The 12770-nt window shown below is 47.5% G+C and overlaps 1 protein-coding gene across 1 annotated transcript in view; it reads left to right on the top strand.

The window, feature by feature from the left end:
- Positions 1–9242: 9242 nt before the first annotated feature.
- The window catches only part of cntnap2b (contactin associated protein 2b), a gene marked incomplete at its 5' end in the record, with an annotated part of 44293 nt that continues 40765 nt past the window's right edge, over positions 9243–12770 (top strand). Inside the window, 4 exons of the mRNA XM_084458301.1 lie at positions 9243–9285; positions 10503–10613; positions 10895–11088; positions 12088–12235. Of these exons, the coding sequence (XP_084314427.1) occupies positions 9243–9285; positions 10503–10613; positions 10895–11088; positions 12088–12235 (496 nt within the window). The remainder of the gene's footprint in view (positions 9286–10502; positions 10614–10894; positions 11089–12087; positions 12236–12770) is intronic.

Below are 12770 nucleotides of genomic sequence, written 5' to 3'. Positions count from 1 at the left end.
CAAGAGGGCGATGCTATTAAAAAATACTATATCTAGCGATCATTATTCGTGCGTGTCTAGTTTATTAGTGAGAAAAGACTGCTCGTTGAGCTAAAAGAAGTATGGATTTGTTTTCTGTGGGGCCTCTCCGGTAACTCCGGCGTACACAAGGTTTCTGATGATATTGAGCGTGAGGCTAAGAGCACGGAGGTAGCAGAGCAACCGCCATCCAATATCATATCTTGTATATCTCTCTGGGTAGCGAAGAGCCTTCTGTTGGAGGGGGGAGTTATTGTTAGGCAAATGAGGAAGCTCATTAAGATTCCGGACACCTGCCAACGCGATTTGTCAAACCATGTGACACCCCTCTCTGACCCTCCCCCCATCCTCTAGGCCACTCCTCTTTGTCCATCCCTTCGGTGACAAAGGCCCTCCCAAATCAACCCAAACCATGACCAAAATACATCATAAGTATACCGCGCCATCTCTAGTACACAACGCAGTAAATTATAGATAATGATGCCTGTTGGGATGACTCACAAAACAAAAATATACAAGCAAACATTCTGATTTACATTCATAGTATCAGTGTGAGTTGGTCGTTTTATCAACTTATTTTATTTTCAAATGATTTATATTCCTGATGGTCTTAAAATTGGACTATATTGTAGTCTATACAAACTGAAAAGTTCAAAGGTATAATGTATCACCAAATAGGCCTATTTCTAAATCATATATAATTTTCCTAGCCACTGGGGCTTGTGTTATCACATACTGTATGAGCTGAAGTGATTATCTACTATCTACTTCAATTGTTGTTTGGGAACTGAATTGAATGCTTACACAAACACACACGCACGCACACACACACACACACACACACACACACGCACACACGCACGCACGCACGCACACACACACACACACACACACACACACACACACACACACACACATTCACACTGTGTCCGGCCATTATTGATGACTGGTTTCTCTCTGTGTGTGATCAGGAACTAAATCACTGGGGTACCACACACACACACACACACACACACACACACACACACACACACACACACACACACACACACACACACACACACACACACAGTTCTAGTGAGAATATAAACAAGCACTTCTTGCTCTTGCTGTTCAAACACACTGACCCCCCCCCCCCCCCCTGCAGAACAGCCTTTGACAGGCTGTGTTTTCAGTAGAGATCAGTATTCATCTGAGGGGATTTCTCAAGGAAGAGTGTGTGAGAGGGGAAGAGTGTGTGAGAGGGGAAGAGTGTGTGAGAGGGGAAGAGTGTGTGAGACAGACAGATGCCGTGTGCTACCAGCTGACTGCTTTGAACAAAGGAAAGCCATGGAGGGTTCCATTCAAGGCCCTGCCTCCAGTCATCACTCCTTAGACGTGGCCTGGGGTGTGTGTGTGTGTGTGTGTGTGTGCGTGTGTGTGCGTGTGTGTGTGTGTGTGAGTGTGTGTGTGTGTGTGTGTGTGTGTGTGTGTGTGTGAGTGTGTGTGTTAGGGGGGGGTTATAGAAAATCACCACACCACAGAGGTAATCAGCACCATATCACAGACTCAGTGAAGCCAGCATATGGAGCCATATGGACTCTGTGAGACTTGATTGTCAGTGATTTTGATCACACTTTTTGAGGACAGCATAATGTTAGGGGGTAGGGTGTTTGTGTGTTTGTGTGTGTGTGTGTGTTTGTGTGTGTATGTGTGTGTGTGTGTGTGTCTGTGTGTGTGTGCATGTGTGTAGGTGTGTGTGCGTGTGTATGTCTGTAAGTGTGTGCATATGTGTGTGTGTAGCTGTGTGTGCATGTGTGTGTCTGTCTGTAGGTGTGTGTGCGTGTCTGTAGGTGTGTGTGCGTGTATGTGTGTGAGTGTGTCAGCGCGTGTGTGCGCGCGCGTGTGTGTGTAGGTGTGTGCGTGCGTGTGTGTGTCTGTAGGTGTGTGTGCGTGTATGTGTATGCGCGCGCGTGTGTGCGTGCGTGTGTGAATGTGTGCATGTGTGGGCGCAAGTGCCTGCATGTGTGTTTGTGCCTGGAAGAAGCAATGATATATTGCTCTCAAAAACTCTCCGGGCCTTACATCAAGATTTACCAGAGCTATAGCAACCCCAGAACATACTGGATAATACAATTTAATCCATCCAATAATGGATTAATTGATTACCTCACTAAAGAAATCTCCCTTTGTGTTTAGTTTTATTGCACTAGTGGCAGAATCCTTCTTTATTTACCTGCCCAGAAGCGATTCACCATCCGCTATTGAAGTTGCTGGGTACAGCAGGCTTCAAAACTCCACCATTCCAAGGGTCACATATTCATCTGCCGGCGTCTAATACGAAGCAATCTGCATTTGAAACGTCTGGATGCTACGTTAATTGCAGCCTGGTCGTGACTGTTCATGGTTTGAACCCTGGACAACTACGGCGTAGTATATTCAAATGTGTTTTTTTTAGATTCACCCCATCCATACAATATTCATAGTACAACACAAACACAGATATCAAGTTTATCTCCCTCTATATCGCTGATATTCTTGCTACAAAATTTGTTTCCTGGTTTATTCCTGTTCCTTGAAGGCATCCATTATTGATCAAGATCATATCCACCACTTCTCATGCCAAAAGAAATCCCTGTTGATGCCACAGTTGGGCAGATCTGGGTCAAATGGTTGTTTGGAATAGGCCCCTGAGATGGGCTTGCGTCAACATTCCTCTCACACATCTGTATATATTACAGTTTATTCCTCACACATTTGTACATATTACAGTTTATTCCTCACACATTTGTACATATTCCAGTTTAGTCCTCACACATCTGTACATATTCCAGTTTATTCCTCACACATTTGTATATATTCCAGTCATTTCCACACACATCTGTATATATTCCAGTTTATTCCTCACACATGTGTATATATTCCAGTTTATTCCTCACACATGTGTATATATTCCAGTTTATTCCTCACACATTTGTATATATTCCAGTTTATTCCTCACACATGTGTATATATTCCAGTTTATTCCTCACACATCTGTACATATTCCAGTTTATTCCTCACACATTTGTATATATTCCAGTCATTTCCACACACATCTGTATATATTCCAGTTTATTCCTCACACGTGTATATATTCCAGTTTATTCCTCACACATGTGTATATATTCCAGTTTATTCCTCACACATTTGTATATATTCCAGTTTATTCCTCGCACGTTTGTATCCGTTCGAGTTTTGCCCCCATCGAACCTGACAAAATCAAGCGGAGCCTGACTGATGAAGTGTGACAGCACACTAATGTGAGATGACCAGGCTACAGCACTGTCTGTTCCCAGACTGAACACTGTCCATGAAGCCTGTAACAGCATCCTAACACTGTCCATGAAGCCTGTAACAACAACCTAACACTGTCCATGAAGCCTGTAACAGCACCCTAACACTGTCCATGAAGCCTGTAACAGCACCCTAACACTGATCATGACGCCTGTAACAGCACCCTAACACTGTCCATGAAGCCTGTAACAGCACCCTAACACTGTCCATGAAGCCTGTAACAGCACCCTAACACTGTCCATGAAGCCTGTAACAGCACCCTAACACTGTCCATGAAGCCTGTAACAGCACCCTAACACTGTCCATGAAGCCTGTAACAGCACCCTAACACTGTCCATGAAGCCTGTAACAGCACCCTAACACTGTCCATGAAGCCTGTAACAGCACCGTAACACTGTCCATGAAGCCTGTAACAGCACCCTAACACTGTCCATGAAGCCTGTAACAACAACCTAACACTGATCATGAAGCCTGTAACAGCACCCTAACACTGTCCATGAAGCCTGTAACAGCACCCTAACACTGTCCATGAAGCCTGTAACAACAACCCAACTAATAGGCCTACTGTTGATGCAATGTCACCACCAATGTGTCTTTTTAAGTGACCATGATCAAATTTGTGTGTGTGTGTGTGTGCGCTCGCATGCATGTTTGTGCATGTGCGTGTCACACTTATGATGTGTGTGTGTGTGTGTGTGTGTGTGTGTGTGTGTGTGTGTGTGTGTGTGTGTGACTGTGTGTGTGTGCATGCATGCATGCATGTGCGTGGGTGTGTCACACATGTGGGGGGGGGAGGGGTGCGGTGTGTGTGGGAGTGTGTGTGTGTGCGTGCGTACGTGTGTAGTGTGTGTGTGTGTGTGTGTGTGTGTGTGTGTGTGTGTGTGCGGACCCCAGAAGCAGCTTGTGGAGGCTGTATTTAAGCCATCCACCAGGGCTGTCTGAGTTTATAATGACGGACAGCAGGAGACAGAAGGAGCATGTTTAATTTGATGCTTGGCTAATCTCAGCCCTCCCGACCGATGCAAGCTTCCTCGCTCAGCGCTCATCCAAAGGCAGGGGAACATGAATAGATGTGTCATTGTCACACGCCATACCGTACCTCCTGGAGGAAGCTAGTTTGCTTAACTCCTGTAGGAATCACGATTGAATGATTAATGTGCATTTACTGTGTATTTGAGACTTGGACCTCTTTTACAGATATATATGATTTAGAATGCTGCCTGAAGCTAAGCTTATTTTTTGTCGGGCCAACTGTGCCGCCTTCATATCCCGTTCCCTCTTCTGTTGTTTAATTTAAGTTGTAACTGTTGTTTCATTTAAGCTGTAGTGTAGATAAACAACATCATCACTCCTATCAAACAGGCAGTAGATAGAAATGTTCAGTGGTCTTCGTTTTCCACTGAGAGGATGGGGAGTGAAAACGCTCCTAGGGCGCTGTATTTCAGAGCTGCCATTGTTTTCGAATTGCTTACAATGAGTAATGAGCTCTTGGGCGCGTAGAGATGAGAGCTGCTGTGTTCCAAGCGCTTTTTAGCGCTATAGCGCCATGAGCTCTAAGCTTTTTTTTTCAGTTGAAAAAAGTTGAACCTTTGGGGCTATAGAGCACAGGCTGTAAAAGGCTGTTCACACACTTGTTTTTTGGGGGGCAAAACCACAGAGACAGCGAACGTTATCACTAGCTAACATTAGCTAGCTAGCTTAACTTGGCTAGTTAATCTGCAGTCTGCAAAAACACGACACTCGTTGCTGACGTAGGTGTAAAACGTCTGTAGCCTAGCCAGCTCTTAAATCCAGCTCTAGTGCGCTCTAAGAAGCTGTAAGCCTAGCATTGTTCAGCTACATACGCTCAACAGTGGACACATAGCCATACTGTTTCTAGTAGGCCTAGCTTGTTGCAAATACTTACTGTACTTCCCCTGTGGCCTTTAGTTACAGCCCTGTTGTATCGTGTCTTCAGGGCTGCCAAGTTTGACCAAAAGTTTCGAGTGAGATTTATTCCCCCCAACCCGCACCCCCCGAATACGTTACCTGGTACTTCCACCATTTTACTCAACCACGATCACGTCAGCTGCTGACGTAAATCAAGATGACTACTGTAATGGAATAAATTTGATATAGCTATCAAAAGTTTAAAAAAATAAAAAAAGAAGAAGAAGGATTTGCCAAGGTTTTCTCAAAAAGGTTCAATCTGGTTCATTTGCTAAAACAGACAATTGCAACCGGACCTCCAAGATAAAACACAGGAATGTGTTTCACCCAAGAAGTAAGTTTGTTTGTGCTTGCACGATGTTATAAACAATGCTATGGCCAGATATGACGTTTCTAAGATCTGATTGGCTAACTCATCATTGCACGTCATGTTAATGTCACACGTCATCAACAATGGCAGAGAATAGTCAAAGAAAAGGCGGTAAAATAGCAAACAGGTATGAACAGACTGCAACAATGGGAGGTCACACTAGGGCAGACAGAACGTCTGGGTGTGTCGGCCCCCTGGAGATGTTATCCTGTTATAAATGAGAAAATCACAGCCATGGTCTTGTGTGTGAAAAGGTTGAAGAATTGCTTACAGGAGGTAGAGTGAAACTGTAAAACAAAGAACAAGACTGAGAATAACAGGCCAGGCCAATAATCTCTGAAAAGCCTACTTGTCTATGACACTCCTCTGTGCATCAACAATAAGTGAAAGCTGCAGTAAGACTGTTTATTAGTGCTTCTGTACAGTACTACAAAGATGGGGCGAAAGTGAGTTTTTCACGTTTTGTTTCTGGAACACATTTAACTGGGATATGACGTTGTCCTGGGTGGTAAATCCGGAGCTCTGATACAAAAGGAACACAGCATAGACACCTGCTCCCTCGCGAAGAAGAAGGCGTAGCAGAGGATGGATGTACCTCCTGAGGCAGCTGAAGAAATTCAGACTACCAAAGAAAGTGACGGTACTCTTCTACACCTCCATTGTCTGGTTCTTCGCTGCTACAGCCAAGGACAGGGCCAGACTGCAGCGCGTCACCTGACCCGCCAAGAAGGTGATTGGCTGCGATCTGCCTCTCGCCCTGGTCCAACCTGCCCTCCCTCCTGGTCCAACCCACCCTCCCTCCTGGTCCAACCTGCCCTCCCTCCTGGTCCAACCTGCCCTCCCTCCTGGTCCAACCTGCCCTCCCTCCTGGTCCAACCTGCCCTCCCTCCTGGTCCAACCTGCCCTCCCTCCTGGTCCAACCTGCCCTCCCTCCTGGTCCAACCTGCCCTCCCTCCTGGTCCAACCTGCCCTCCCTCCTGGTCCAACCTGCCCTCCCTCCTGGTCCAACCTGCTCTCCCTCCTGGTCCAACCTGCCCTCCCTCCTGGTCCAACCTGCTCTCCCTCCTGGTCCAACCTGCCCTCCCTCCTGGTCCAACCTGCCCTCCCTCCTGGTTTAACCTGCCCTCCCTCCTGGTCCAACCTGCCCTCCCTCCTGGTTTAACCTGCCCTCCCTCCTGGTCCAACCTGCCCTCCCTCCTGGTTTAACCTGCCCTCCCTCCTGGTCCAACCTGCCCTCTCTCCTGGTCCAACCTGCCCTCCCTTCTGGTCCAACCTGCCCTCCCTCCTGGTCCAACCTGCCCTCCCTTCTGGTCCAACCTGCCCTCCCTTCTGGTCCAACCTGCCCTCCCTCCTGGTCCAACCTGCCCTCCCTCCTGGTCCTGCACAACTCCAGGACCCTGAAGCGGGCCAGGAAGATTACGGCCGACCCCTCCCACCCCGGCCATAATCTCTTACCGCCACTCCCCTCCGGCAGGAGGCTGCGGTCCAGAAGGACCACGACCGCACGACTTCTTCCCCACGGCCATCAGCCTCTTCAACATGGCTTGTGTCCCCCTCTGACACCCCCTCCCAAGCCACCCCACCACGGAGAGACACCGTTGAGAGACACTTGAACATGACCACCAAATGTACTGTATAGAATACACCGCGCTCACATATCACACCGCACACACCATATACACACAAACACACACTCACATACACACTACACTCTGCACACTCACTGTATATACACTGACCGCACTGCTTGTTGTATATTTTTTCATTTTGGCACTAGCATTTTGTACTATTTGCTCTTTGCACTGTCCTGTCTTTGCACTGTCCTGTCTCGTCCCTGCACCCTGTCCAATATTGTCTCCATGCGATGCACCACAACCGAAAGCAAATTCCTAGCACGTTGAAAAACTGATTCTGATTCTGATTCGTCACGTTCTCAGGGGTTTTCCTGGCTCAGAATGGGTCTTTGGGGGGTGATGCGCACACAATTTGGGAAACCTCCGTTTTATGCCGAGTAGCCTATCAGCATAGGTCTATATTCTTCGCTGTCGTTCTGACTGAGCTCACTTTTCACACAATCGCAGGAAATTTCCCGACATGACACCAAGTGGATATGAAGACAAAACGTTTAAGATACTGATAACCTGTCTATTATTGATCTCGATTACTGGTCCAAGCCATGGACAGTGCAAGAAAGTGGGATGGGCTGCACTTGAAACAAGCTATCAAACACATCTTGAGAGGATTTGAATTGCTATTTTTATTCTCCAATTTTGAGCATTTTGGAACTGGTGATTTTCCTTTGGCTCTGGCTAAAATCTCTTTGGGGGGGAGCCCAGAAAAACCTCTATGCAGGAAAAACCCTGCGTTGTCATCTGGGGTAGAGCGACAGTTCTGTAGGCCTGGGGCGGCTCATCTTCCCTGCACATGACAATTAATTAGGAATCAGCCAGAAGAAGCTCTTGATGAACAGCAGATTACAGAGCAGCTATCCGATGGGCATTCTGTGTCATCAGTCTCTCTAGTCATTTGCCTCTGCAATCTATTCATTTGCGCGAGGCTGTGAGATGTTTTGTTGATGTTGTTCACTGAAGGGGTAATGTGTTATCGCTGATCAGTGCCGCTGTCTTACAGACACAAGAGCGTCTGCTATATGCGCCTTATTTATTCTGCTGCCCACAGGTCTTTTTGATTGATTCAATGTTTTCATGCATTCGACAATTAAAAATGAGGCAAAACTACCTAGGGCTCCCACCACGAGCATAAACAAATACGTGTCCCAAGTCGTTCTTCCGAGCTTTTAGAACGAGTTCACGTGAGTGCGCGCGTGCGTGTGTGCATGTGTGTGTGTGTGGCTTTTACAGAGTTGATGAAACATATTCGGTGAGAGAAATGGTTCGGGTTGTGTTTGTGTGTTTCATAGCTGACGACCTCCCTGGAGGCAATTTGTTTTGTCTCGCGGGAAGCGTTTGTTGTCTGGATGCTGTTCTCTGTTCCGCTGCCTCGACGCCTGTCAGAACATCAGAGAAAATGACTTGTTTGTTCTCTCCTTGTTTCCAGTAAAGTGCTGTTCCCCGTCCGTCGGAGCAGCGGTTGCCCGTGGCGACGCAGATAGTGGACTAATACTGGACACACTTCTCTAGACAGGCGCAGTGGATGTTGTGTTGATAACATTAGTCTCGATCTTTGTCGATCAAGTTCTGTAAAAAAAAAAACTAAAAAAATCAAGATGACTGGTCTGGATGAAGTTAGATTGTAGAGAAGTGTGACATTATGAGAGGGATCAAAACACTGGTCTCCCACACCGTTTAAATGTAGCCTTTATTTTGCCATGGTTAGTTTCACTGAGGTTGAAGTGCATTAGCTCACTAAGCTGAAGCCAGGGTTTGGGGTCAGCGTTCTGGTCCTTGAACCACCTCTGCGAACTCCTGTATGACTGTAGATCCAAATCTAATAAACTACAGATTTTTTTTTTTTACTACTGCGGTTGTTAAGTGCACAGTTTCAGAGGCACTTGATGCGCCGTACCTTATTATCTGTTCTGTTTGCAGACGACCTCTAGCTTAATATGAGAGAACATTTGCAAATACAACGAACATTTGCAAGCGCAACGATGTTCGCCTCTTACTACTCCAGCGGAGCAGGAGAGGTGTGCGGTGATTCATGGGGCTTTCAGCGACCTTGCGCAGCGTCTTCGAGCCCGTTCGTCTGATAACTGCCCTGGGTGATTTGTTGTGTGCCTGGAAAGTCTCATACTCTCTGTGGACTACGATATCATCTAACCACTAACAAAACAAGGAGCCAAAGGTCAACTTGTTTTTCTCAGAAAACTAATGTGTTATCCAAGGTTGAACACCAAGAACTACAGAGGGAGCTAATGGTCCAGCACATTAATAATCGTGTCCAAAGTGGCTGGAAAGAGCCGAAGAGACATTAATTGGCTGCCTTTCTCCAGCAGAGACAGACGTCCCTTTCTCTCGTTTGTAAGGACTGCATTGTGGTGTATCGGTGTTCTGGATAGAGTGTGCGACGTGCCTGTCTGTTTACTTACTGCTCAGTACGTCCTGAATTTCAGATTGACTAGATTCTGCGTTTGTGTCGTGACTGTGCCGTTTCTGAGCTTTTTCTGTAGTCCCCCAGTGTCTGGAAGTCGTGATGTGTGCCTGTAGTTCGTGGTTTGGATCAGTAGTTCGTTGTTCTGGTCAGTAGTTCCTGGTTCGGGTCAGTAGTTCCTGGTTCTTGTCAGTAGTTCTTGGTTCTGGTCAGTAGTTCCTGGTTTGGGTCAGTAGTTCCTGGTTCTGGTCAGTAGTTCCTGGTTCGGGTCAGTAGTTCGTTGTTCGGGTCAGTAGTTCCTGGTTCGGGTCAGTAGTTCCTGGTTTGGGTCAGTAGTTCCTGGTTCGGGTCAGTAGTTCGTTGTTCTGGTCAGTAGTTCCTGGTTCGGGTCAGTAGTTCCTGGTTCGGGTCAGTAGTTCCTGGTTTGGGTCAGTAGTTCCTGGTTCGGGTCAGTAGTTCGTTGTTCTGGTCAGTAGTTCGTTGTTCGGGTCAGTCGTTCCTGGTTCTGGTCAGTAGTTCCTGGTTCGGGTCAGTAGTTCCTGGTTCGGGTAAGTAGTTCCTGGTTCTGGTCAGTAGTTCCTGGTTCGGGTCAGTAGTTCCTGGTTCGGGTCAGTAGTTCGTTGTTCTGGTCAGTAGTTCCTGGTTCGGGTCAGTAGTTCCTGGTTCTGGTCAGTAGTTCCTGGTTCGGGTCAGTAGTTCCTGGTTCTGGTCAGTAGTTCCTGGTTCGGGTCAGTAGTTCCTGGTACGGGTCAGTAGTTCCTGTGTCTGTATTCTAGGGCGTTTCTTTAACTCCCGCCCCCTCTCTGTCGCCATCCTCCAGGTAAATGTGACGAGTCTCTGGCCACGCCGCTGGGCTACAGCGCCTTCAGCGGCTCCACGGTGCTGTCGGCGGGCTACGGAGCGGGATACGCCAAGCTCAACAGGAGAGGAGGTACGCCCAACCCCCCCACCCCGCGACGCCAGCCTCTCCACCCCTCGGCTGTCGTTAAACTGATTGGATATCGTTTGCTTTCGGGGGGGGGGGGTAGGTGGGTGTCGCGCCGATGGCTCTGCTCGCCAGGTGCTAAATACGTTAACATACCCGATCGGTTGATTCTCTCACTTGTTTTTCTCTCGGCCTCTCTCTCTCCCTCTGCCCCCCCCCCTCTCTTTCTCCCTCTCTCTTTCTGCTGACCCCTCCCCCCCCGCACACACACACACACACACCCTCAGGTTCTGGAGGCTGGTCTCCCATGGATACGGACCGGTACCAGTGGCTGCAGGTGGACCTGGGCAGCAGGAGGCAGGTGACGGCGGTGGCCACGCAGGGCCGATACAGCAGCACCGACTGGACCCGGCGCTACCGGCTGCTCTACAGCGACACGGGCCGCAACTGGAGGCCCTACCTGCAGGACGGCAGCATCTGGGTCAGTCCACGAACACCTGAAACATATATCACCTTCACCAGAAACATATAACATGTATCACCTTCACCAGAAACATATAACATGTATCACCTTCACCAGAAACATATATCACCTTCACCTGAAACATATATCACCTTCACCTGAAACATATAACATGTATCACCTTCACCTGAAACATATAACATGTATCACCTTCACCAGAAACATATATCACCTTCACCAGAAACATATATCACCTTCACCAGAAACATATAACATGTATCACCTTCACCAGAAACATATAACATATATCACCTTCACCAGAAACATATATCACCTTCACCAGAAACATATATCACCTTCACCTGAAACATATAACATGTATCACCTTCCCCAGAAACATATATCACCTTCACCAGAAACATATAACATATATCACCTTCACCAGAAACATATATCACCTTCACCAGAAACATATATCACCTTCACCTGAAACATATAACATGTATCACCTTCACCAGAAACATATATCACCTTCCCCAGAAACATATATCACTTCACCAGAAACATATATCACCTTCACTAAGCACATATATCACCTTCACCAGGCAGACTGGCTGTTCAGTCGGCAGTTGGGTTTATCTTTGTAGTGTATGTATTTAGTACAGTTCGCTGTTAGATCTGTCGTTTCTGTACTGTGGACTGTTAGAACTACTCTTTAGTAAGTGAATAAGCTTTGTTCGAGCCAGAATGGTCTATAGGGTCCGGAGGCGGTGTTCCGTTACAACAACAACAACAACAACAACAACGACAACAACAACAACAACAACGTGAGTTAGTTTGACGGTGGAAGCACAGTGCGCCCACCCCGGACAGGAAGTCAGGTATAGACGGAGACGGAAACATCAAGAGGGCGTATGAGGGCGAGGCCACGGGTCTGGTTCTCCGTGCAGTAGCTAGGCCAGGCCGCAGAAGAGAGAGTTCCGTGGTTCTGTGTGACCGTGCCTTTGCGTCCCCCAGGCGTTCTCCGGCAACTCCAACAGCGAGAGCGTCGTGCGTCACGAGCTCCAGCACGCCGTCCTGGCCCGCCACGTCCGCTTCCTGCCTCTGGACTGGAGCGAAGAGGGGCGCATCGGCCTGCGGGTGGAGATCTACGGCTGCGCCCACTGTGAGCTCATCCGCCGTCGCGCTCATCCGCTGGCTCACTCATCCGCTGTCATCCACTTTACTGGTTGAAATCATTTTCATAGAGCTTTCCTGTGCTTGACTGATCTTGGAGCCCGTAGGCTAAGTTGCAGCACCCTCATAACCAGGAAGCAAACGCGCCGAGAATTTGAAAGTGTTTCAAATGCTGTTTGACCCAGGTCTGATTTCAACGTCGGCAAGCGATCGGTGCAAATGAACGTCTATTGCGGTTCTGCCTGTTGTAAAACAACGTTGGTTTTCAACGAGAGAGGCCCTTTAATTAAAGGGGCTATGAGTAGCGCTCACATAATTCAGCCTAGATATCGAATATATTGAGATTACATGGGAAAACATTCACTGTAGAAAACGTAAATCATGTTTGTTTTTATTACGATCCTGTAGCCTATTGGATTGCATTGGTAAGCTACGAAAGAACTAGTGGTGGGACAGGTTGTGATTAATATATGCTGCTTTGCTCTGATTACTATAGCAGTCATTATATCCTTTCTTGTCAGCGG

The sequence above is a fragment of the Borostomias antarcticus genome (genome assembly GCF_949987555.1).
Source record: "Borostomias antarcticus genome assembly, chromosome: 24".
NCBI classification, from domain to species: domain Eukaryota; kingdom Metazoa; phylum Chordata; class Actinopteri; order Stomiiformes; family Stomiidae; genus Borostomias; species Borostomias antarcticus.
The sequence above is the reverse complement of the archived record's forward strand: the minus strand, read 5'-3'. Positions and strand labels throughout refer to the sequence as shown.